General features: G+C 39.0%; 1 protein-coding gene across 2 annotated transcripts in view; it reads left to right on the forward strand.

Moving 5' to 3' along the window:
• Positions 1-26,938, forward strand: part of MINDY3 (MINDY lysine 48 deubiquitinase 3) — an 83,825-nt gene that overhangs the window by 44,397 nt on the left and 12,490 nt on the right. For both annotated transcript variants that reach the window (XM_050939617.1, XM_050939618.1), the window contains 2 exons: positions 24,287-24,359; positions 25,493-25,565. In XM_050939617.1, coding sequence (XP_050795574.1) covers positions 24,287-24,359; positions 25,493-25,565 — 146 coding nt within the window. The remainder of the gene's footprint in view (positions 1-24,286; positions 24,360-25,492; positions 25,566-26,938) is intronic.

The raw sequence follows: 26,938 nt of genomic DNA on the forward strand, positions 1-26,938 counted from the left end.
TGCTACTGGACCTGATATTCCATTCAAGCTGCTCAAAGATGCCTCGAATCAATGCCCATGTGCCTGCATCAACTGCTTTTAAAACTGAGCATGAGGCAAAATGCCAGCAGAATGGAAAGATGGCATTACAGTGTCCATGTACAAAGGAAAAATCTTACACCAAATGTAGCAGCTGCAGGCTGATCTCATTGTTATCAGTTTCTGGAAAGATTTTTGCTCATGTTCTGCATGGTAGGATGCAGCCACTCCTTAACAAACATTATCCACAGCGATCAGATTTCATTGTTGAGCAGTCCACAATGGAAGCTGTCCTTACCCTTTGGCTTCTGGTTGAGCTGCACTGAGAATTTAACTACACGTGTCCAAGTGGCATTTGAATCAGTCTGCATGTTAGCACTTTGTCTCATGCAGAGCCAACTTGGCGTTTCAGATATGCACAGTCTTCACACCAGTACTGACAAGAGTTTGCATTGGTGCATGGCTTTCTCTGTGTTTCTACACAACCTCGGGTGTGCAGCAGGTATGCATTCTCGCCCCGGCATTATTTTGTCAAACTATCAGCTAGATATTCGGATTTGCTGCTCGACATGTCCGAATCCAGGTTGCCCAAGAAGTGTTAACTGCCCAAGATTATGCCGACGACGCTAACCTGCTTATGGAGAGGTTATAGAATTTCAGTCCTGCCCATCAGGGTCTCAGAGTCTGCCCACACTATCAGGTTGAACATCTCATGGCAGAAGGCCAACGTCCGGAACCATGGAGTATTGACACATTCATCTACCTACTCTGCAAGCAGAGTTCAAACAGTCTCAGAAAACTGGACATTCATTAACAAATAGGCAGGGCCGATGAGATGGGAGGCGAGAGCTGGTACAAGTTACCGGGGCCCGGTGCTCCGGAAGGGGGCCCAGCTTCGTCGGCCCTGTTTAGCTGGTCCACCCTTGCTGGGGGCCTGAAAAAATTTTTTCACTAGGGACCCAACCTGCTCTTGGCAGCCTTGCGAATAGGTCCTCACCACCTCCTGCACAAAGTTCATGTCTTTGCATCGAGACAAAGTTCAAGACCTATCAAACCTGTGTACTTCCTATGTTGCTAATAGACATCAGAAACCTGGACCCTCTCTTACAGGCAGACTTGGCAGCTAGAAACATTCCATGTGTGCTGTCAGCACCAAATCCAGAGCATAAAATAGCTTGATTTTGTGCATAATCTCAGAGATCTGACCATCCTTCTATCACTCATTATGGTCAAAAGTGGTGTGGCATACTTTTCAGCCTTGTAGCCAGGATGGACACACAACACCCCAACACACTCTCTCAAACTCTCCATTGATGCGTGAAGAGGTGCATGCGCTGTCCCTACCTGGTGCCACCTGCGAGGCTGCCCCAGAGATTTGTTGATTTGACGGATTGAGCCAGATCTGAGAACTTCACTAACCTGCTACGGCACTATCAGCTGTGATCACTCTGGCTGGCACAAAAGTCCTCGGTAGACTGTGTGGATTTGATGACTTGAAGTGGTTAATTACAAGTGAAATGAATTGCATTCATTGACCTTGGGGAATGGAAGAGTATTGCTTTGATGAAATCACTTGTCATTCATGTGTGCAAGTTCAAGATGCCTTTAAGGAATAAGATTTTTTGGTTCTTAACTTGGATTCCTTCTCCAAAGCTGTACATTTTAGTACAGTCACACTGAGCTAAAATAGAGATGGAATATCCCTTTTACAGTATCTTCCCACAGCCTTTCCAAGCCTAGATGAAAGGCTTGTAAATCCAAGAGGTCAGAATATACCAGATTTTTTTCCCCCCAAGCTGTTCCTATTTGATCTTCACAGGAACAAAGTTCATTCTAAAAATTCTAATTAGAACTCTTGCTCCAGTTTGTATTGTATGAGGCCCTTTCTAAAATAAACAAACAAAACAAACACCCTTTATAGATGAAACAAGATAATTTCCCATGGCAAGCCAAACATTCAAGTAAATATAATTAAGAGGCACTTCAGAAATTTTCCAAAGTTATAGGGAAAATGCAATTAAGTGTGTGCTGAAGTGTAACCACCTATTTAAACATTTTAGTCTATTTAAAATCTAGCTAGAAAAGTGACTACAAAAATCTTTTTTTTTTTTAATTCAGTGTGGGTGCTCTGTCTTCAAATCATATTCTCCTACTTAACTGTCATCATTACATATATTCTTCATTTTCCAGAGCAACAAAATAGTAATTTTTAATTTTAAGTTTTTATTGGTGGTACATGAAGGAGAGCATAGTTTAATTTCAGATCAGTTAACAGTGTAGCCAGTTAAAAATACATCTTCTGACTTGTAAAACAGGCAAATTTAATATTGAAGTACATTGAGAATAAATATTGTAACTCCAGAATGTAATTTATGGTCTTCTCTGACTATAACTGCAAGTTTAATTGGCACATTCTGGTTATTTTATGATTTGGTGTAATTTTTAACTTCAAAAGGTTGTAATAATAAGAAATATGTAAAATCACTGTCATGAAAAATTTAGTCACCATATAAAATGGACTATTTGATTAAAAATCGTTGATGCCAAATTTTTAATGGAAGTTTCTGCACATTTCTAAGCAAAGCAGTATTGAATATTTATTTTAATCTTTGAATTTACTACATGGACTCATTCATAAATCCAATCTCATTCTGTTCAAAAGACATCAGAAGTATTCAGTTGTCCTATTAAAGTTACATTAAAATTAATTAGTAAGACAGCTGAGGGTTTTTTGCAGAGAATGAGGTAAGATTTATGAATGAGTCCACTGTAATTTGAAGTAGTTAGCATGGTCCACTTCTAGTGGATGAACAGCATACAATACCTCTATATACCTGACATCTCAGATGTTGAGTTATAAAAATATTTCAGCTTTCTCATATATTTTTTCTGGAGTACACAGAATGGCTTGCAGGTACTGAACACATCAAATGCACTGCTAAATATACCTCTCTTACTTTAAAAGCAGCAAAGAATCCTGTGGCGCCTTATAGACTAACAGACGTTTTGGAGCATGAGCTTTCGTGGGTGAATACCCACTTCCTCAGATGCATCTGAGGAAGTGGGTATTCACCCACGAAAGCTCATGCTCCAAAACGTCTGTTAGTCTATAAGGTGCCACAGGATTCTTTGCTGCTTTTACAGATCCAGACTAACACGGCTACCCTCTGATACTCTCTTACTTTGTAAGTCACCGTGTACAGTATATTAGCCTACCACATAGAAGAGAAGGCTGTGAACATCATTGTATCATTCTGTATCCTTTTTTAGGTGTCAAACCAATGTTGGTTCCAGCCATGTTTGGTACAATAGAAGACATTGGGCCTGACTCATCGCACGACGGGTAGATATTTTGCTTTTCAAACTTGGAAGAATAAACATCCCAATTGACTGAAACTTGATGGGTTAAAGGATAGTTCTAGCTTAAATTGATAGTTATAGAAACTCAGCACATAAATGTAAATCAGTTTTTCTTTGTTTCTGTAATTTGTGCCCCATGAAGTGGAAAAGCAAAGCCACTCTTCTGCAAGGCTCCTTTCCCCAATGGTATTGTCTGAGTCTCGATTGTCAGTGTGGTACTTTCGGTTTTAGTGCTATGGATTTGTGGATCTTTCTGAATATTTTACAAAACTCCATCTTGCTAATCTAGCCATCGTTTCAGTTTTTCTCTGAGCATGACCAAGGGCATGGCATTTTAAAGAAAAATCTGATTATTTTTTAATGACTTTGAGGATTCATTACCATTCTATTTTTAATACTTTTTTGATGGTACTCCTTAGCTCCATTGAAGGCTTTCTCCACTCCTAAAAGCTTTCTTGTGCATAGGGATAAGATGATTTTTTTAAAGACAAAATGGAAACTCGGTCTTTGAAAGCTGCTTTGATGACTATCCTTCAGAGATGCAAGTCTGAAATGGTAGCCAAGATCTCATGGGAGATTATAAAATCCTTCAGCTCAACTGTTGCCTGCTTCAGTTTTTGTAGCCTCTAGGTACAGGTATTTGCTAGGCAAGGCATACATATAAATTAAAGTAGTAACACAATGAGCTTACAAGCTTCAAGCTAATCAAGGCATAAGGCCAAAGCCTTAGGGTATGGCTACACTTGCAGATGTACAGCGCTGTGAGTTAAACCTGCCTTGGTACAGCTGAGTAGGGAAAGCACTCTAGTCTGTCCACACTGACAGCTGCTAGTGCACTATCGTGGCCACATTTGCAGCTGCATTGGGAGCAGTGCATTATGGGCAGCTATCCCAGCATTCAAGTGGCTGCAATGTGCTTTTCAAATGGGGGTGGAGGTGGAATGTGACAAGGAGCGTTTGGGGAGAGAGTGGGTTTTTGGAGTGCTGAGTGTCAGCACGCTGTCTTGTAAGTTCAGACCCCCCTCCCTCTCCTACCCCCTCTCACTCACTGAAAGCAAACAGCTGTTTCTTTTTTTCTCATAGACCAGATAAACAGCCCCTCACGGAAATGGACCCTGCCCTCCCCCCCCACACACACACACCGCCTCTCTCTTCAAGCAAACATTAGTTGTCAGTACTCCAAATGGAGCCCCCCGCCTGCCTCTCACTCATTCAAAGCAAACAGTAGCTGTGTTTGTTTTTTTGATAAGCAGCCCCTGAAATGGAACTTTGAAACGGCACTTCCGCATCTGGAGTTCGCAACAAAACTTCAGTTAAAAGGATTATGGAGAGTTTCCAGAGGTCAATCAGTGCGTCGTAACGTTACTCTCCGTTTACACTGGAGCAGCGGTGTCTCAGCCAATATGCAACAGCTGTTATTCCTCTCAGGGAGGTGGAGTACCAGCAGCACTGTAGCTGCGGAGACAAGGCACTGTACATGCCTTGCCAGTGTGGACGGGGAGTGAGGTACAGTGCTCTGGGAGGCTTTATTGCACTGTAACTGGCAAGTGTAGCCAAGACAGCTAACCAGGAGTAACCAGTAGATCATAAGATATCACAAGATAGAATGCTGTAATGATTAAACTGCTCACAGGTAAACACAAAACGCTAGTTTATACCAGCTTGGGATATTCTAAGTTAGGAACATCACCAGATGTCCAACCACAAGAATAACATAGTAATTAATTGACAGATAAGACAATAAACTTTAAACAGATTAGTAACCTATGGGAGAAGGGCACCCCAACGTTCATAACATGAGGAAATATAGATAAGGATAAGGAGATGAAACACCTGCATAATATTCATTAGACATAGTGGTGTTAATGTATACCAGTCTGCGTGCTTTGGGAGAAGCCACGATGACAATCGCTGGTGATGGTGATGAGGAAGATGACGATTGATAAGATAATCAATATAATTCATACACAATAGATTGGGCTAACATGATGTCACTGTAATCCAGTTAATCTTCAGTGCATTTTTTCTATACTTAAGATTAGTCTCCATCTGTGGCAGCAGCTAGCAGCTCTGCAACCCCCCTCAAGCAAAGGTACAAAAGCCATGACTTGCACCAGTGGTTTGTCAAATTTCAGTGCACAAATGCAGCAACGCTGGTTACAGATCACTGTATACCAGGCATAGATAAGGCCTTTGTTCTTGTAAATATTAATCTGGTTTTAAGTGAGTGGAAGGCAAGGAAGAATTGGTTTAAGAAGACAATGTAACAGTCACTTCTTTACCTGCTAAATTTTAGCAATAGAACAGTCCATCTTTCAGAGATAGGCAGGTCTAAATGAATGTCCTCGTACTTGTGAAAAGATAAAAGGGAGAAAAGAGAAGCTGTGTTAGGCTGTTTTCAGTGAAGAGGCTGTCACAGCACTCATAGCTAATCTTTTCTCTTTATCATGCATGGTCTTTCAACAAGCTTTTGAACTATCATGAGTCTGTAAACTTCATCTAGATCAGGAATTGGCAACCTTTGGCACGTGGCCCATCAGGGAAATCCGTTGGCGGGCCGGAACGGTTTGCTTACTTTCAACATCTGCAGGTTTGTCTGATCGCAGCTCCCACTGGCCATGGTTCACCATTCCAGTACCTATGCTGCTATACGTATAGTGATTGGTTCTGTTTGTTAGATTATTTCAAATTAGCAAAAATACATTTCAGAAGAGTAAGACTTATTCAAACATTCCCTTGTGATATGTACTTTTCAAGAGATCTTAGAAGTATAACTCACTGTACTCCAAAATACTGTTTTTTAATATTTGCTGCTGCTAACAGGAGAGACTGAGATGCCTAGGGTGTGATAGACCACAATGTCACTTCTTTCTATTTCCCATATTTAATATAAAGTAAAATGCCAACTGTCCTAGTGTGGGGAACATCCCTTCCATTCCCAATCGCATACACCGCCCCTCCTCTTCTTTTGCTATCCATATGGCCACTGCAGCTGTTTACATGATAGTGCTGTTAGGTGGTTTTTTACCAGTCTCTTAAAGTGATTTAACATTTGGAAATGAAGAGAACCAACACTATGTGACCAGCTAACTCTGCCTGGATTAGTTTGAGAACTGATGGCACAAACTCACTTTATTGCCTTTTCATTTAGAAAATGAGTATTGGCTAACGATTCTCAGTTGGGAAGTGTTGACTAGTGGTAGAAGATTGTCCTAGATTTTTTATTTTTTTGTTTACAAAATGAAATGGGACACATCCATCAAAGGTGTCTTCCCTCCACTTAGCTGGAAGTCATAAATGTAGTGTATAGTTCCAAAAATAAATGCCTTTGGAATATAATTACTGAATGTCCATGAGTAGTAATTTGAAGTGAGAATTTATTATTTTTCAGAATATATAGAGTTAATCTTTAAGGTCGGTCTACACAGCAATAAAAAACTCATGACACCAAATTTCAGAGCCCACATCAGCTGACTTGGGCCTATTGGGACTGCGGGGCTAAAAATTTCAGTGTAAACATTTGGTCTTGGGTTGGAACCCAGGCTCAGTAACCCTCCCCCTTTGCAGTATCTAAGTCCAGGCTCCAACCTGAGCCTGAATATCTACACTGCAATTTTTAGCCTCCAAGCCCAAGTAAGCTGAACCAGGCCAGCTGTGGCTATGCTGCAGGTCTCTTTTTGCAGTGTAAACATGCCCTTTTGCCAGTTACTGTGCCTGTGAACTTTTTCAGCTGTCTGTGCACAGTTCTGATATATTTTATATCTAGCCTATTGTCTCATTTTGTCCTTTCTCTTCTTGATCTCCCCTTCTGGCAAAGGAAGGCTGTAGACTTTTTCCTGAGCAGATGAGTGTTTCTCCTTGGTTAGCTGGAGGAGGTAGTGTGAGGTGACATTCCTTGTTCCTGGCTGCCCTCTCTGAGGCTAGGCCTGCTATCTGCATTACTCAAAGATTGCTGGACTAGAAGCAAGGGAATAAGCTCAGAAAATAACTTAGACCCCCAACATGGCAGTATACTTGAGTGGCAAATCTTTTTTTAAATCGTAACCAAGATAGCCTTGGACTGAAGCTTTATGCCAAGTTCTGTCCCAAATTCTCTTCTAGTTATAAACTCCTAAACATGTATCCAATGAAAATACAGAAACACTATGGACACTAGTGCAATTGTGTGCTTGACAAGAACCTTACAGAAATCAATTTCTTTTGGCTGTTGTTTGATCATGAAAACAGTAATGCATGTGACAGCTGTTAAATCTGCAGAAACATTAGCAAAAACGCATATACAGCATCCAATTTCATCCTTTACAAGTGCAGTGACTAATACCCTTGGAAATCCATTTCAGACTCTTTTGAAGTGGTGGGAAACGAGTTTTACATACCCTTCATTGTCCCCTTTCATAGTGATGGGGACGTTCTTGTGTATAGAATAACACTTTTGACCTCTTCTGATTAAGCAGTTTCACTTTCAGGTGAGGGCACATGAGGGAACACATTGAAAACCTAAGCTTTTTTTAAAAATTGTAAAGAAAACAATCTTTAGTGGTGCAGGACACTCTTAACCCTCCCTGGAAAATTTGGCAGTGTATATAGTGATATCTGTTACTAAGACCAGATTGGTATTGATGCCTTACATGGCAGATGTCTTTATTTCTTCCCTCCAAGTAACATTAGAAGTCACATTTAATCAAACACCTTTTTGTGTGCCTGCTTATCTAAGATTATATTCCTGAATTAAAATAGATTTTTAAAAATTTTAAATGGTAAATATGGATTTATTTTGCATGTTATACATGAAGTCAGCAAACTGTTCAGTTTAAAAGTTTTATCAATGACATTTTGATACCTTGCATTCTACCAATACAGAAAAAATAGTTAGTGGAGATAGTCCTTAAACTCTGCAAGCATATGTACTGGCTTAGAGAAAACATACTGTGCATACTTTGTGTAGTTAAGATCATGAGTGTAAGACATGGATGAGCTGAATACACTTCATGGGCCAGGACCACAAAAGCAATGGCTAGCATATTTAGAAAATTTATAATTTCAAGGGCCTATACAACCAAGAAAACAACTGTGCCTAGAGCACTAATGTTAAAAAATGCACTAATGCAGTATTAAGGCTGGAAAACTGAACTTACAAGGAAGTTTTACATGTCATGCAGTATTAGCATACTTTTCTTTCTTTCAAAGAAAAGAATTCAAAAGTAAACAGGGAGTCGGGGTGGAGAGAGAAGGAAAGTGCCTCAACAGAACAGGGAGTTTCATAATGCACCCTGGCAGAGTTAAGCATCTGGTGTGCTGTAGGCAGTTACAGAATTGAAAATCTAAAATGTTTGCTGTAATGTGAAAATGAATTCTTTATCACATAGCTGTTTTTAAAATACTTGTTCACAGTTGCCTGATACCTTGTCTTTGAGGGCAAGCTGTACATAAGTTTTAAAATAAGCAGTAACTCTAACCAGGCTCTACATTTGTGTTTAAGCAACTTTTTCCTGCTTGAAGAGTTTGAATACCTGACTTAGAATCACAGAATTATAGAAATGTAGAGGTGGAAGGGACCTCAAGAAGTCATCAAGTCCAGAACCCTGCACTGTGGCAGGACTAGGTAAACCTAGACCACCCCTAACAGGTATTTGTTCAACATATTTTTAAAAATCTCCAAATGTGGAGGGGTTCCTTGGAAGCCTAGTCCAGATCTTAACAACTCTTACAGTTAGAAAGTTTTTCCTAGTGTGTAACCTAAATCTCCCTTGCTTCAGATTAAGCTCATTATGTCCTACCTTCAGTGGATGTGGAAAACAATTGATCCCTGTCCTCTTTTATAAAAGCTGTTCACATATCTGAAAACTATTAGGTCCTTACCTCCTCTCTCTCCCCCTCACCCGCTGCATTGTCTTTTCTCAAGACTTAAACATGCCCATTTTTTTAACCTTTTCTCAGAAATATGTTTTTTTAAACCCTTTATCATTTTTGTTCTCCTGTGGACCTGCTCCAGTGTGTCCATATCTTTCCTAAAATGTGGTGCCCAAATTCCATCTAAGGCCTTACCATTGCCAAGTGGGACAGCTACATCCTGGGTCTTTTATACGACATTCCTGTTAATATACCCCAGAAGGATATTAGCTTTTTTCGCAACTGCATCCCGTTGTTGACTCTCATTTGATTTGTAATCCACTATAACCCTCAGATTTTTTTTCAGCAGTTCTACCACTTAGCAAAGTTATTCCCCATTTTGTAGTAATGGATTTGATTTTTCTTTCCTAAATCAAGTATTTTGCACTTGTCCTTATTGAACTACACCTTGTTGAATTCAGACCAATTCTCCAGTTTGTCAAAGTCATGTTGAATCCTAATCCTGCCTTCCAAAGTACTTGTAACTCCCCTCTACTTGGAGCCATCTGCAGATTTTATAAGCATACTCTGCACTCAATTATCCACGTCATTAATGAAAATATTGAATAGTACTAGACACAGGACTGACCCCTTTAGTGAGTCTTTAGTGTTAAGTTATAAAGAGGCACTGTTGAAGCATAGCTTTTCAGAAAGTTCTTTCAATGAGCAACAATGCTAATATATCAAATACAGTGATACTGGATTGGTTTACTTGTTTGGTGTTTGCATTCTTTCACTTACTGGTTACAGAACAGATTATTTTATCATTACAAATGTCACTTATGTTGATGCTCAGTGAATGTAAGAAAGGTGAAAACTAATGAATTGGCTAGGAAGCATTTGACTTTGCAGGGAGGATGTACTAAAGCCAATTCTTTGTATGTTTCTGCTCAGTTTGTACGAAGCATGAACACTTATATCTTGATGTGACTATAGGATATGGATATTAGCATGTTTTGCCCTATTGTAGCAGACTTATGGAAATCTGAACAGATGTAGAACCCCAGGATGCCACCTTAGCCGCTTCTGAGTAGAACTGCACGTAAAAGGGGATCCCACACAAATTAAATGAATTACATGAATGCACTCAGTCACTCTTAACATTCTTGAGTTTCCCTGGTAGGTTCTCGTGTTTTCTTATTTCTTATGTTTTGCTTATAAATTGGTTCTCCTGTGTGTACTGTGCTTTACAGTAGAACCTCAGTTACAAACACGTCGGGCATGGAGGTTGTTTGTATCTCTGAAATGTTCATAATTTTGAACAAAATGTTATGGTTATTCTTTCAAAAGTTTACAACTGAACATTGACTTAATACAGCTTTAAAACTTTTCTACAAAGAAGAAAAATGCTGCTTTCCCTTTGTTTTTAGTAGTAGTTTATATTTAATGCAGTACTGTACTATATTTACCGTTATGGGGGGAGGGTCTCCGCTGCTGCCTGATTGTGTACTTCTGGATCCAAATGAGGTGTGTTAACTGGTCAGTTCGTAACTCTGATGTTTGTAACTCTGAGGTTCTACTGTATTTCCTTTGTGGCAGATAGTCTCCCCTTCCTTTTCTTTTTCAAATAAGAACCTCAAAAATAAGCAAATATTTCACAGTATGTTACAGCTTTTTTTCCAAAGACTGATCTCTAGATTACATTTCTGAATCTCTCTTCTGTAATTTCCCCTCCAGAGTGCAACTTTCTCACTGGAAAATGCGTCATGTCTGTAATAGTGCCTCTGCTCCTACATGGTATGTTTTCCAGTGACATTAGCAACATTTTCAAACCAGTATCACAGGCCTGTCCTGTGGCATATCCAGAAAAGTGCAGTTGTGTATTGCAGAACAAGAGATTGTGTTGCTTTACAACTGATTTACTTTTGCAGATTGTTAACCAAGTAGAAAGTAGTGAGTAAAATGCAGGCTCCCTGCTGTCAGTGTTCCCCTTTAGAGATTTTTCAGTAGCGGACCCTTGTGTCAGACCTTGATCAAGTTACTCAACTTCTGCCTTTAAGCAAAACTCACATTCATGGGCAACAATATGGAGCAACTTTGAATTCAATATTAAGATAAGTCAAATGTGATAATTCAACTTTATTGGACATGGAGACAGGGTGGCTCCAGGCACCAGCACGCCAAGCGCGTGCCTGGGGCGGCAAGCCATGGGGAGCACTCTGCCAGTCACTGCGAGGGTGGCAGGCAGGTTGCCTTCGGCGGCATGCATGCGGAGGGTCCGCTGGTCCCGCAGCTTCGGTGGACCTCCCGCAGGTGTGCTGCCAAATCCGCGGGACCGGTGACCTCCCACAGGCAAGCCGCCAAAAGCTACCTGCCTGCCGTGCTTGGGGTGGCAAAATACCTAGAGCCGCCCCTGCATGGAGATATATTTGAAACTGGGATCAGCTGTGACCTGGCCCAAGGTGGAGCTATTGAGTAAAATTACCAGACATTTCTGAAAAATAGAGAATTCTGTTTCAACTTACCTGTTTTTAAAATGTCTAGAATCCCTATTTTTTCTGCCTGCTTTTTTGTGTGACAGTAGTATTGCAACATACTGGCTACTCTGCTGGTGTATAAAAGCTGCTTTGTTTTTTAATGTGTATTGATGCTCATAAACAGCAAAATATCTGCAATTAAAGGTATAGCAGAGCAGAAAGATCGTGAGTAGTGAATTGCTTGTCTATCTAGCCAGTGAACTGAAGGCTAGTATTTTCAGTAGTTATTTAAGAGCAACTAATGTTGCTACTATATAAAAAGGTGTAGTATAAGTAACTTTTAAACATACCGATGACCGAGCTACAACTCTTTGGCATTGAAGAGGTTTTTATTTCAGCAGTGTTATGATTACAGGAAATTAATTCTACCTGGCTTTAGTTTAAATGTGTGAATTAGTCTTTATATGAATTTTTCCAAAGCAAATTTGAAATGACATGGTTAGTCTAAAAAGTTCCCCAATCAGTAAGAAACCTCTCTATTTAAATTGTTTTATCAAAAAGGTTTAAGACTTAGAGACAATCAGTCACTTCCAGATGGCCTTACATTAAAGATTTAAAAAGGCAGACTTTTAAATAAAAATCATATAATTAAGCATATTTAAGCATTGCAATTCTTTTTAAAAATCTTGAGTAGTTAGTTGCTAAAGTATTCTGCCAACAGGGTAAAACACCATCTTATAGACCTGAGTGTTGCATTTGAGTTTCAAGATCCCATTACCAGAAATTAATCAGATTTACCGTGTACACACTTTCATAAGCTAGTATCACCTTTTTTTCACTAATATATGGGGTTTCTGTAGCTCCTGTTGGCATTTATAGTGAGTTGCAAACAAACCATTATGCTATTGGAAAAATAAACCTCTAGGAAGCTGCCATAGCACTGCGTGGAGATTACTTTCTTTATTTTTAATGAGAGAATTTCATACCAAAGCAGAATTGAAAACAGGATTATTTAACCAAAAATCTTCTTGTTTGTGTTGCATTTTCTGCTACTAAACTTCTGTGTTTTAATAAACATTTTCCCTCTCATAGTCCAGCTTCTCCTGTCTTATCCTGCTGTGAAATCACAGTTCTGTTCTTACACACTGGTCTGTTGCTATGGAAACAATGATGCTGACATTGATTCGGCATTGACTTCACTATAAGGTTAAGTAGAAATGGGATCAGAGCATTAGCTAAACGAACAGTAATATTGGCTATAAGCTTTTTTTTGAAAGTGAGAAATGTATAAAGTATGTTTGAACTACATGCTTCTCTGCGTCAAATAAGGTGCAGGTTTGAATGCTACTTATTTGTTACTGTTGAACACATTTCTATATGTAATGCAAATCAACCACATAAAAATAACATTAACTCTTATAGGTACAACAGTGAATTATAGCTAGTAGACAGGAATTGGCCCTAACTTTCTGTGTATTGGCAATTGCTGTTAACTGAACTGATTACATGTAAGCTTTTCTGGCTGACCCATTCTTTTAATGGTAGGGTAACTCCCTACCAGATAAGGGGATCAATTTGACCTTCATACTTCACTCAGAAGACAGTGAAGCACTAGCAGGGATTAACAGCAATCCATCCAGCCCATTTGGTAGTGGTTTGATAGGCTTCACTGGGTATTGTCTTACTTCCCAGCCAGTCATTTTAATACAGGTCTATAGCAAGTCGCTGAAAGACCGTAAGGATTTGGGAGAAGGAAAGAAATTCTTGAAATAAGAGCCTAGAAAAAACATACTCTGTTTCCTTCTATACTATACTGAAAAACAAGTCACTCCTTTTATTGAATGGTTGTAAACCTATGTCTGCCTGGCTAAAGTCCTTTAAGGAAAATGCAAGCACGATGGGAACTCCTCCCTAAAAGCCACCTTCTACCTTTAACTTGAAGTAGTTTCATCTGCCAGTTTTTAATACGATCTTTAAGTTTAGACTTCTCTGCACGCTTTGTGGGCTCGCAGATCAACCAAGTACTTCTGTTTGGTGTTAAAACACTGTTTCTGCTAAAATGTACTTTGTATATCATACCAATATTTCATGTCATTTGCTTTGTATTCATACTTTGATATATAAAAGGACACTAAACAAAAACTTAGAAAATCTAGATCTTGTGTTTTGTTGATGCAATGAATGAAAGGTCTAGTGCATCTAATCAAAATCATTCTTCGGTTACACATGATGATCACTTTTAGTCTGTCCAGTTTGTCTGTCCATATCACAAAAGCATTGCATGCTTTTATCACTCTTGGAGTTCTATACTATGGTGATGCCCTGAACTGGAGTAGCATGGTGTCACTGGTCAGTATTGTGCTGAATTGACAGAATTTGTATGTAAGCTTGTACTGAGTGTGCTTTGAGGTATTATTCTTGACATCATCGTGATTTGCTGGGTATTTAGCACTCTTGAAAATTAGGCTGCTTAGAAGTCTAACTTTTTGGAATCAATTGTTTTTAAAAACAATCTTAGTGTCTGTATCCTTCGACTGGGAAGACTTGCTGTATTGTATTTTTAGAAGTAACAACTATCAATTTATTGAGTGTAGTGAGATGAAAGTTGGTATGAACTACAAAAAGATGGCCTTTGTAATACTTTAGGAATGATGTAAATCTATAGATTAGCTTGGAATAGTTATAAAAAAATTAATGTAATCTTTATCAAATTTAGGCACTTTTTACATATATTAATATTTTAATTTGAAATTAGGCAAACAATGTAGAAAAATATTTTACAAGCTACTTTAATAGTAGTAAAATATTACTGTCTCATATACTTACTGTAGTATGTATGGAACTTCTAAATATTTCATATCCAAGTGGGTTTGAATTAAAAGGGTAATAGGTCCTTCAATGAAGAGTGTTGTAAAAAATTCAAAAAAGGCATGTCATTGCAGCTTAGTCATTATAGCAATTCTTATGAGCTGTTTTGGATTTGTAGGACAAACTTCTGGAATGTTTTCATTAGAACTTACTAAGAATATATTTTGCCTCCAAGAATAAACAGGCGATCTTAAAATAACTAGTATTATTGAAGAGAACTTTTGAAAGTTGTAAAAATGTGTATCACAAGAGCCACAGGGTGAAACATGATTTTCTTGCCTCTTGGGACATGGGGTACTTTTAAAGTGTTGAACAATTGTTATGATAAGCTGTTGATGAGATTTCCTTGTATGGAAGTTTCAATGTGTGGAATGTATCAAATGCAGTTCACAAGGCTGGAGGTTTGTTTTTCATATTTTGGCAGAAATGATGGAATTTCAGTTTGGGCACTTGAAGTACATTTTTGTTAGATGTTTGCCACATTACTGACTGAAGTTCATATTTGCCATTTATTTTCATTGCAAAAACTTAGGAGAGGGATAGTCAATTTTTTTTTGTGAAGGTCCAAATTTCTTGGTCAAAGGTATAGTCAAGGGCCAGCCTCCAGAGAAAATAATAATAAAAAACAAACAATAATAAGTAAATAAAAAGATTTTGGAGTCCGTTCAAAAGTGTCTGGTGGTCCAGATTTGGCCTACATTCTGCCTGTTGACTATCCCTGCCATAGGGAATGCAAGTCATATACGTATGAAGGTATTTTAATTTGTTTTTACCTGCTATAATAGCACAATATTCCATCTGAATTCCAAAGTTACTATGAAGTTTAGGGTTTTTTCATACTTCTAAAAAAAGTACAAGTTTATTTTCTTGGCACTTCTCTGTGGTAGCTAATGGTGCTTTTCTGATCTTGCTGTTTTAAACAATGAAAACTGTAGTGTAGAGTTAAAGCTTCATGTAAAGCAAATTATGTAATCTCTTCTTGAATGACTTGCATAGAACATCAAAATTCCATACTTTAAAAATTTCATGCGTAACAAATAGCTGGCTTTATTCCAGTTTAGCATTTGGCTTAAAATTGTAGCCATTTACTTACTGTACAAGCATACAGTTTATTTCAGATGCCAATTAATGAATGGAAAGACTGATTCCTTGTGTTCCTCCATGATCATGCATATTGAAATGAGAAGATAGGCATGTGCACTGCCCAACACAAATTATGAATATTTACATTATTTCAGTTTTGTTACCAAGTGAAGACCATTAAACAAGTAATCAAATCATATCTATGGGAGTTTGCTGGAGATATTTTTAGATGGGGACTCTTCTTCTGTATCTCATGGAATTGTAAAAAGTTAAACAAGTACAAGATCATATTGTGATGAGTTTCGTCACAGAGACCTCCTTGAGGGTGTCACCTGTTGTGCTGAAATTACCTCTGAGCCCATTTTCCCTGCCAGCTTGGGACTCCAGAACCCTGCCTTGTTGAGCCAGAGACGCTGTGTCTGCTGCAACACTGACCCAGGTCTGTACCATGCCCCCAAAGCTGCAGACTTTAACCAAAAACTGCTCAGCAAGTCACCTATCTCCAGCATCCAGAAACCTAGCTCCCAATGGGATCCAAACCCCAAATAAACCCGTTTTACTCTGTTTAAAGCTTATACAGGGTAAACTCATAAATTGTCTGCCCTCTATAACACTGATAGAGAGATATGCACAGCTGTTTGCTCCCCCAGGTATTAATCACTTACTCTGAGTTAATTAAACAAAGGTGATTTTATTAAGTATAAAAAATAGGATTTAAGTGGTTTTAAGTAATAACAGACAACATAGTAAGTTACCAAGCAAAATAAAACAAAACGCATAAGTCTAAGCCTAATACATTTAAGAAACTGAATACAGGTAAATCTCACCCTCAGAGATGTTCCAATAAGCTTCTTTCACAGATTAGACTCCTTCCTTGTCTGGGCCCAATCCTTTCCCCTGGTACAGTTCTTGTTAGTTCCAGCTCAGGTGGTAACTAGGAGATTTCTCATGACTGCAGCCCCCTTTGTTCTGTTCCACCCCCTTTTATGGCTTTGGCACAAGGTGGGAATCTTTTCTCTCTGGGTCCCCACCTTCTGAATGGAAAAGCACCAGGTTTAAGATGGATTCCAATATCAGGTCACATGGTCACATGTCCTGTGAGACACCAAGCCTCCATTTTTTTCCAGCCTGATTCACAGGAACGCAGGAAGGCTTACAAGTAAACAGAACCATTTACAATCAATTGTCCTGGTAAAGATTCTAAACCAACATTAATGGCCCACACTTTGCATAATTACAATACGACCTCAGAGTTAACTTCATATTTCTAGTTTTAGATACAAACAGGATGAACACATTCAGTAGATTATAAGCTTTTTAGTGATACCTTACAAGAGACCTTTTGCATAAAGCATATTCATTACATTATATTCACATTCCAAGTATATTTTCATAAAGCATATGGAGTGCAATGTCACACATATAATGTAACTTTTTGAGATAGGATGCAGGGGGAGGATAAAATGGCTTTATCCACAGCCACAGCATGCATCAAGCTTTAATGTAAAATTAATACATTTAGAATATATAAATAGAAAAGATCTTTAAATAATCTTAAAAGGGGGTGTGCCATGAGTTCTACCTTAAACTGACACTAGCTACAATCTCCCATAACTTGTCGTCATAACTAATTCCATAATTAAGTTGATGTCACATGCTGTGAAAGTATGAGAGAAGATTGATGAAAAGCATCTGTGTGAATGGTTGAAATTTGGAAGGGTCTGTATGGATTCATGCCAGGATGGAGCATAGTTGATGCCATATTTGCACTATTAATCCTCATGGAGTAGTTCTGAGAAAAGAGATAGCAACAGGATATTGTCCTTGTGAACTTGGAGAAGGCATAGAATCATATACCAAAAGAACTAGTTATACCTCTTCAATACTGCAATTCAAAAAAACAAAACAAAAAACCGTTCATTCATGCATGGGTTTCAAACAGTTGCTTTAGGGTCGGTTATATTAGGTAATCATCTATCTAATATATAGAGATTTACAGGTGACTGTCTAAGTCTAACACCTTTGGTTTGAAATAGCTTTTCTTCTACTAGAGAAGCTCCCTACCAGGGCTTTCGATCCCCACCAGGACTGGTAAGACTTATTTTAAGGCAGTCTTTATTTGCCTTGACATCCTCATCTGACCAGCATTTAGCTGGTAGCTGCACCACCTGCTTACCCCACAGTGCCCTGCTGAGAGATGTTGTTGCCAGTTGTTCTACAACTACTTATAGAATATTCCAAGCTGTCCTGCATAACTGCAGGGAGTTCCCCTATTCAACACCTGCAGATGCACATGAGGAGATTTGGGTGCAGCTGATGCATGGAGGACAGTTGGTTCAAAAGACACCTTTGCTGGAAACAAGTGAATCCACTGCCAAAAGAGATAAGAGGGGAGACTTGGGAGTGGAATACTCATGTTAAAGAATCTATTAGAGAAAAAAGTAACCTTCAAAAAGTGGCAGGCCAGTGACTTGAGGAGTGATAAGATGGCATACATGGGGGCAAAATAAGTCGGCCAAAAGATATGTGACAGCAAGAAGTATGGACCGTGATGCATATGTGACTAACTAGGTTTACAGAAGGGAGAGAAGACCATCTGTGGACTCAAGGCAAGAGAGAAAATGACTAGAGATTTGAACAAGTTTGCTTATATTAGAAATGAATATAGTATATTGCAAACAAAGGGTCAATCAAAATTTGGAATGATTATTTTGAAACATTGATGAATGAAAGCCTAAGGTGGGAAGTTAAAAATATGTGAGCCAAACTGAAGCGCAATAGATTACTTCCAGGACAAAGCGGTTGCAGAGGCATTTAGGAATATGAAAAAAGGAGACAGCACCATGTCCGGATGAAGTACAAGAGGATGCAGTGAAATCATCGGGAAGGGAAGGCATCAAGTGTCTTACAAGTTTGTTCAGTGATATTCTTAAAAAAGGGGAAATTGCCAAATGAATGGTATAAAAGCTCTTTGTTGCCTGTTTTTAAACTTAAAGGAGATGGTAATCCTGTGCTAATTATTGCCCAATTAAGCTGACATCACATGTTATAAAAGTAGGGGAGAAGATTGGACACACTCTGATATGAAACAAGGTTTAAGGGACCTAAAAATAGCCTCTCCAATCCTGAGTCTGTCATTCGCCAGGAAAGAAGCCAGCAGCTCCTCAGCCCACTTGCCTTGACAAAAGTTTCTGTTAGACCAAGTGAAGAGTCTTTCAAGCCCTGTATAAAATTAGGAAGGAATTGTGTTTGAAAGGTTCCAGCCTGAAGGTTTTCATGTTGTGTCCTCCACCCCCAAATACAGTTCTGTTAAACTTAATCAGAGTATTCTGGATATTCATTATGGCTGCAATGATTCTTTTTCTTCATACTTAAAGTTCTTAAGATTGGGTTTTTTAACTTTTTCAAATATTTATTTGTATTATTGTAGTGCCTGCGGGACGTAATCATAGACCGCGACCCCATTGTACTAGGTACTGTACAAATACAGAACAAAAAGACAGCCACTGCCTCAAGGGATTTATAATCTGAAAAGAGACGACAGATGGATATAGACAGATGAGGGAGTACAAGTAAACAATGAAATAATATTGGTCATGATAGGCCCATGAGCAGCCTAACCAGTGTAAAGTTTTTTGTAGGCATCATGGCAAAGGAGGGATTTGAAGGTGGGTAATCAAGTCAGTAGCTTTGTAGACATTTATGCGGAGTGCCTTCCAAGCCTATGGGTCAGCATGGGAGAAAGCAATAAAGGTGTGTTACAAAATTGAACAAGTGGGCAGTGGAGGCTGGCATTACAGGTCAATAGGAGATGAGTGTCAACAGCAAAATAGTGAGAGATGATTGATAGGTGGGAATTGGCTGAACGGCCTTGGAAGTGAATATGAGCAGCTTGTTTGATGTAGAAATGGGGAGCAAGTAGAGGGATTCAAAGAGGGATAATGCGATCAAAGCGATGCCCTAGGAAAATGATATTTGCAATAGTATTCTGACTGGATATGAGTGGGGCAAGATTGCATTTGTCAAGGCTAGAGAGAAGGTATGGATAAAGTAAATGTTATTTACTCATAATACAAGAACTAGGGGTCATCAAATTAAATTAATAGGCAACAGATTTAAAACAAACATAAGGAAGTATTTCTTCACACAACACAGTCAGTCAGTCTGTGGAACTCTTTGTCAGAGGATGTTGTGAAGGTCAAGCCTATAACAGGGTTCAAAAAAGAACTAGATAAATTCATGGTGGATAGGTGCATCAATGGCTATTAGCCAAGATGGGGAGAGATGGTGTCTCTAGCCTCTGTTTTACAGAAGCTAGTAATGGATGACAGGATGGATCACTTGATGATTATCTGTTCTGTTTATTCCCTCTGAAGCACCTGGTATGGGCCATTGTTGGAAGACTGGATACTGGGTTAGAATGAACTTTGGTCTGACCCAGTGTGGCCATTCTTATGTTAAGGATGTTGCAGTAACAGATGCAAGATAAAGAGCTAATTTTGTTCCCTCCATCAAACTTCTGTTACAACCTTTGGTTAGAAGAATTTTTTTTTTTTAAATCCTATAGTTTGGTAGTGTAACAGTTTGGTTTTTTGCAAAACTTACAGTTGGGAAAGGGGCTCAGATAAATTATATAAACGTGAGAATGTACTGCTATAAGTGTTGAGGTTCTGTAACATTGTTCTAGTTATGAAACTTATTACAGTGCTTTTTATTAGTTTTCTTTAAATAGGAATGTCATTTTAAGTTGTTCAAATTGTTCATCACATATGGGGATTTGTCGTAGTGTAATTCCCAATTCTGGACCTTAGCGTCCAAAATATGGGTACTAGCATGAATTCCCCTAAGCTTAAGTACCAGCTTAGATCTGATAGGCTGCCACCAATCAGGAATTTTTAGGGCCTGATACCCTCTGGTCCCCCAAAACCTTCCCAGGGGACCCCAAGACCCAGATTCCTTGAGTTTCACAACAAAGGGAAATAAACCATTCCCTCCCCCCTCCCTTCTTCCTCCCAGCTCCTTCCCGCCCTGGGAACACTAGGAGATCGCCTGATTCAACTTTTTGAATCACCACACTGAGAGGAGTCTTACCTTCCCCCTCACCCAGAGGCAATACAAGCTGCGTGAATATAACACAAAGAGAAAATTTATCCTTCCCTTCTCCCTTGAACCTTAACTAGGAGAAAAAAAATTAAACAGGTCTTAAAAGCAAAACTTTTAATAAGAAAGAAAAAAAGTAAAAGGTTTATCTCTGCACTTTAGATGGTAAAAAGTTACAGGGTCTCTCAACTATAAACGATAGAAATTTTCTCCAGCAGAAACACAATTTAAGCTACTTTCAGCAAGTACACATGTAAATGAAAAAAAAAAAACAAATTAAAAGACTATGACCACCTTTTCTTACTCACAGTTCTGAATAGATAAGAGACTGTAGCAGGGAGATTGGCAGAAACCTGGTTGCACCTCTAGTCCCGTCCAGGACCCAGAGAGAACAAAACCAAACCCAAAACCCACAAACAAAGGCTTCCCTCCCATGAGATTTGAAAGTATCTTGTTTTCTGATTGGTCCGCTGGTCAGGTGTTTGGGGTCCCTGTTTGTTAACCCTTTACAGGTAAGAGAGACATTAACCCTTAACTATCTGTTTATGACAGGATTCCTAATATGTTGTTGTTTGCCAGTTTAGCATCCAAAAGAAGTAAATCGTTACATATACTTTCAGTAAATTATGAGAGCAAGATTACAAGCTTACCTTCCCATTCAGGGAGGTATTTAAGCACATGCCAACCTTAAAGTTAAGCATATTCTTAAATATCTTGCTCATTTGGAGCATTTGCAATTGAGGCCTAATATAAGAATGAAATTCTGGTTGAATGCATTTCACTTCCATTTTTCCCTGAGGTAGCATTTTATTTCTTTAATCTAAGATGTGGGTCACTGTACTAAAATAACATACTTTATTATCTTTATGTAGATGCATGGCTTCCATTTATGTCTACCCAGTTAAATTGAACAGTAGTACAGGCCTGCACAATCCAAACTAAAACCATTCGTCACGTGCTGAAATCTGCTGTCTGAAAGTGTTGTCTTTGATTTTCTGCTTTAAGAAAATGAAAATAAATTAAAAAAAAAAAAAAGTTTTGTACTCGGGTCATTTTAAATAGGTAGGGTAATTTTTTGTTTGTTTAACTTGTAACAAATTATTTAGGTTTAAGAGCAATGAAAACGTAAGACTAGAAAGGACCTCCTGGGTCATTGAGTCGAGTCTCGTGCTGTTGCCGTCAGCCCTGTCATATAATCCAATTGATAAATTTATCCAGAACAATCTTAAAACTATAGTTAGGTTGTTTGCCCCCACTGCTCCTATTGGAAGGCTGTTCCAGAACCTCTCTCCTCTTATGATTAGAAACCTTCTAATTTTCAACCTAAATGTATTCATGGCCAGTTTATGCCCATTTGTTCTTGTGTCAATATTGTCCTTTACTTTAAATAGCTCTTCTCCCTCCCTGATGTTTTTACACCTTACCCCCCAGTGCATTTATAGAGAGCAATCTTATTCCCCCCCTCCCTCCCCATCCTTCATTTTGCAAGGCTAAATAAGCCAAGGTCTTTCCTCTTGTAGATAGGCTCTGCAGTCCTCTGGTCATCCTAACATCCCTTCTCTGCATCTGTTACAGTTTGAATTCATCTTTCTGGTTACATAGGTAACCAGAATTATACACAGTATTCCAGATGAGGTCTTATCAGTGCCTTGGACAATGATGTAAATGCTTCTCTAGCTTTACTGGAAATACCTCACCAGATATATTCTAAGATCACATTTGCCTTTTTTTACAGCCACTTCACATTGGTGGCTCAGTCATCCTGTGATCAACAAATGCACCTAGGTCTGTCTTTCTCCTGTCATTTCCAAAGATACGCTCCATCTTATCACAGAAATTCTAATATGTCTAGGAACAAAGAATGTAGGCCATACTTACAAGGTGGAGGACTCTATTCTGGTAATCAGGGGATAATCCACCCCCAAATCTTTTTCAGAATCACTGAACATGAGCTCCCGGTGTGCTTTGCCCAAAAGGGCGGATATGATCCTTGGACGCATAAACAGGAATCTCGAGTAAGAGTAGAGATGTTTTTATCTATGTGTTTTGGCACTGATGTGACTGCTACTGGAATACTGTGTCCAGTACTTGTTTCCACAGTTCAAGAAGCAAGTCAATAAACTGGAGAGAGTTCAGAGGAGAGCCATGAAAACGATGGAAGGATTATAAAACATGATGCTCAGTTTAGCTTAACAAAGACTTGTAGTCTATAAGTACCTACATTGATAATGGGCTCTTCAGTCTAGCAAAGAAAGGTATAATGTTCTAATGGCTGGAAGGTGAAGCTAAACAAATTCAGACAAGAAATAAAGTAAATTTTTTAAATGAAGATGATTAATCATTAGAACAATTTACCAAGGGTCATGATGGATTCTCCATCACTGGCAACTTTTAAATCAAGATTGGATGTTTTTCTAAAAGATCTGCTATAGGAATTGTTTTGGGGATGCTCTATAGCCTCTTATACAGGAAATCAGACTGGATGATCACAATTGTCCCTTCTGGCCCTGGAATCTCTGAAAGTCATACAATTCTTCCTGTGTAATATTCCGATGCTCCTCTGTATTGACAATGACTCTCAACTCTGTCCTCAGTAAACTTCCTTAGTACACTAAGGCAAATAGTAATTTAGAGTTCCAAAAACAGTCCTTGAGGAGCTCCTCTAGTAACTTCTTTCCAGCCTGATAGTTTTTTCAGCGTAACCCAATAGTGCACAACCTGCAGGCTGCTGCCTTCCACAGCTCCCATTGGCCGAGAACAGCGAACCATGGCCACTGGAAGCTGCGGGAGGCTGTGCCTGTGGACAGTCAACGTCAGCAAAATGTCTTGTGGCCCGCAATCAGATTACCCGCATGGGCAACCTGTGGTTGCCCACCACTGGCATAACCTATTGTCTTCTTCCTTTTAGCCAGTTTCTTACCCACCTAACAATTTTTATTAATTTACTTTTTTTTCCATTTTAACTAATCTCTATATCAGATTTCTTACTGAAATCCAGATAAGACTCATTGCATTTTCGTTGTCTAAAGAACTCAGTTATTTTTTTCTAAGAAAGTTATTGGTCTAGTCTGGCATGATCTAGCTCTGGTATACCCATCTGCATTTTACCAACTTTTCTGGGTTTTTTCCGTGTCTTTAATTATTCTTGTCTTAAAAAATTATTTTAAAGAATATTTAACTTTGATTTAAAGGTGTATGCCTTTTTAGATTCAAAAGGATTTAGTTGCCAATATAAGTATCCCAATTATTACACTCTCTTTGCTCTTGGAATCAGCTATTTCTATGCCATGACATCTGCATGACAAGCTATATCCATACCAGGATAGTTGTCTGGAAAGCCATGTAAATAAACCATAATGCATTCTTAACACAATCTTTTTGAATACCACCAATGTGTGGAATTAACTTGAAGCTAATCCTTATCTCTGCCATTATACTTTGTTTCTTCATTAATTTAAGGTTTGAAATTTTTCGGTATGGTCATGTACTTGCATAGTGAAACAATATGTATTGGTCTGAAATAATGAATGTTGTGGAACTTTCTTGTTTAGGATTTGGCCCTTGTTGCCCCTGAAGCTCCTTCAGAACAAGCCAGAAGAGTTTTTCAAACATATGACCCAGAAGGTAAGGCTGCATTTTTTAGCTTTGGGTTGAGCTCTTTATATTAACTGGTTTTGAGTGTGAAGAATCTTTCTGGAAAAATAATACAACAGTTTTACAATATATGCAGAACACTGCACCTCCAGTACTACAGTCCCTTGCATTGTAAGGCACTGTTCGTGATAAGGCTTAATACTGATTCACAAGGTATGCGAACACTACTGCTGGAAGGTGTAAATTCCAGCATGGGGAGACATACCTGCACTATCTCTGATTTAGTGAGCTAGTGTGCTATATTTCATACATGGCTGCCCTGTGTATGATCTCATCCAAGACCATAGGTACGTACTTGGCACAGCTAGCCTCTCCCATTGCTTGCACTGCCAAGGTTACACTGCTATTTTTAATGAGCTAGCACAATCAGAGCTAGTTACAGGTATGTCTCCTCAGGCTGGAATTCACATCTTCCGACTCTTGTGTAGATGGACATACCCATAGGGAAGTGTGCTTCCTACTGATTAACCAGCAAATCACAAAGTGTTGCTGTTTATCAACCTAATAATAAAATGGACAAGCCTCTTGAAAACTGCAGAGCATGAGGAAGTCAAATATAGCAATAGTAGGAAGTAGAGTTCTTATTGTAAGCTTTTCAACACTGGGGACTTCGTACACTTCTTAGTATGTGACCCACCACTTTCCCTAATCTTACATTTTCAGAAGTTTAAGACTTTCATACCTGATCCATCGTGTTCTGAGAGGTATGACAAGTACTGAAAAATTCCTTAGTTTCATTTTAGAAATGAGAAGCTGCCTGATATTCACATTTTATTTTATTTAGAAACAAGTTTAGAAATATTCTCTCACCATTTTAAGGTGGTATATGTCTATTAGTTAAAAAAAAAAATTAAGTTTAATAAGGTTCACATTTTCAAATGTTTTAGAAAAATGGCATTTTGAAGGCCTGTCGGCCTGCAGTTTTTTAACTGGGGAAATATATATATGTAAATCATGAGTTCTAAGACCTCATCTTGTAACTTTACAGTGAGCTCTCATATTCTAAGATGTGGGTTTGATTACTAGTATTTTGGGTAAAATTCATAATCTTGATATGTTTTCAGTTTATTTTCCCCTAATGAGAAAATTTGTCCCATTTGTAGATAATGGATTTATACCTGATAGCCTTTTAGAAGATGTAATGAAGGCTTTGGATCTTGTATCAGATCCTGAATAGTAAGTATAATTTGTGTAGCTAAATTTTCATTTAACAGATTAGTTATGGGTTGGTTTTATCTTGAATTGTTAGTACAGCTAATTCTGTGTAGTGTCTTGAGGCCAATGTCTCAAAATATTGAATCAGTTGTAAATGGAATAAAAAAGGCCTAAAGATAAGATTCAAAATATTTTTTGATTTAGAAAGAAGAGCATCTTTCCTACCTCCCAGCTATTAGCTATTTGTGTCCCACATTTCTGTAAGAACATATATTTGCCTATGACAACCCAGTACTTCAAGGTGAATCTGTGTGCTAGAAAAAACAAACTCTCTCAACAGCAGACCACCATATTACAGGAAGATTTAATACCATCCTAGAGCTCAAAGTTCAAACTGCTTTTCAGATTGATTGTGTTTCTGTATGGTTGCATTTTATGTAGTTGTGCTTAGCTCTACGTGAAACATATTTTCTCCTCCAGAGGGGGAACAGAATTTTGCAAATTCTAGGGAAAAAGCTTGACTTGGGAGGCTTAGGGCTTGGCTACACTATAGAGTTGCAGCGCTGGTGAGGAGGTTACAGCGCTGCAACTTAGGATGTGGCCACACTTGCAAAGCACGGCCAGCGCTGCAACTCCCTGGTTGCAGCGCTGGCTGTACACCTGGTCGAGCCTCGGGTGTACGGGATCCAGCGCTGGTGATCCAGCGCTGGTCAGCAAGTGTGGACACCCACCAGCGCTTTTATTGACCTCCGGGGTATAAGGAGGTATCCCAGAATTCCTGTCCACAACAAACCGGAAGAAAGGGAGAGCTCGGAGTTCAGCCAAACTGCTTATTTAAAAAACAAACACAGCTCCTGTTTCCTGAGCGAGCTGAGGCAGGTAGGGGAATTACTTTGGAATGTTCACAGCTGTTTGCTTGAAGAGAGAAACAGCATGCTCACACAGCAGAAGTCCGTGTTCAGCAGTTGCTGATCTGGTCTGACGGGTATTTAGCTGTGCATAATTTGCAATTAGTGAATGAGAGAGGAGTGGGGGAAGGGAGTTAGAACTTTTAAAATGATTGAAGGTAGGCACAAGACCTTAGAATTTGCAAGACAGGGAGCTGAGAACAGTGTCAACTCCAAAAATCCATTCTGTCTGTCTCCTCCACGCTCCCTGTCACATTCCACCCCACCCCCCTCTTTTGAAAAGCACGTTGCAACCACTTGAATGCTGGGATAGCTGCCCACAATGCACCACTCCCAACAGCGCTGCAAGTGCTGCGAAGGTGGCCACACTGCAGCGCTGGTAGCTTTCAGTGTGGCCACACTGCAGCGCTGGCCCTACACAGCTGTATGAACACAGCTGTAACTACCAGCGCTGCAAAACTGTAAATTTAGCCATATCCTTAGAAA

Source organism: Gopherus flavomarginatus, chromosome 2, assembly GCF_025201925.1.
Source record: "Gopherus flavomarginatus isolate rGopFla2 chromosome 2, rGopFla2.mat.asm, whole genome shotgun sequence".
Lineage (NCBI taxonomy): Eukaryota > Metazoa > Chordata > Testudines > Testudinidae > Gopherus > Gopherus flavomarginatus.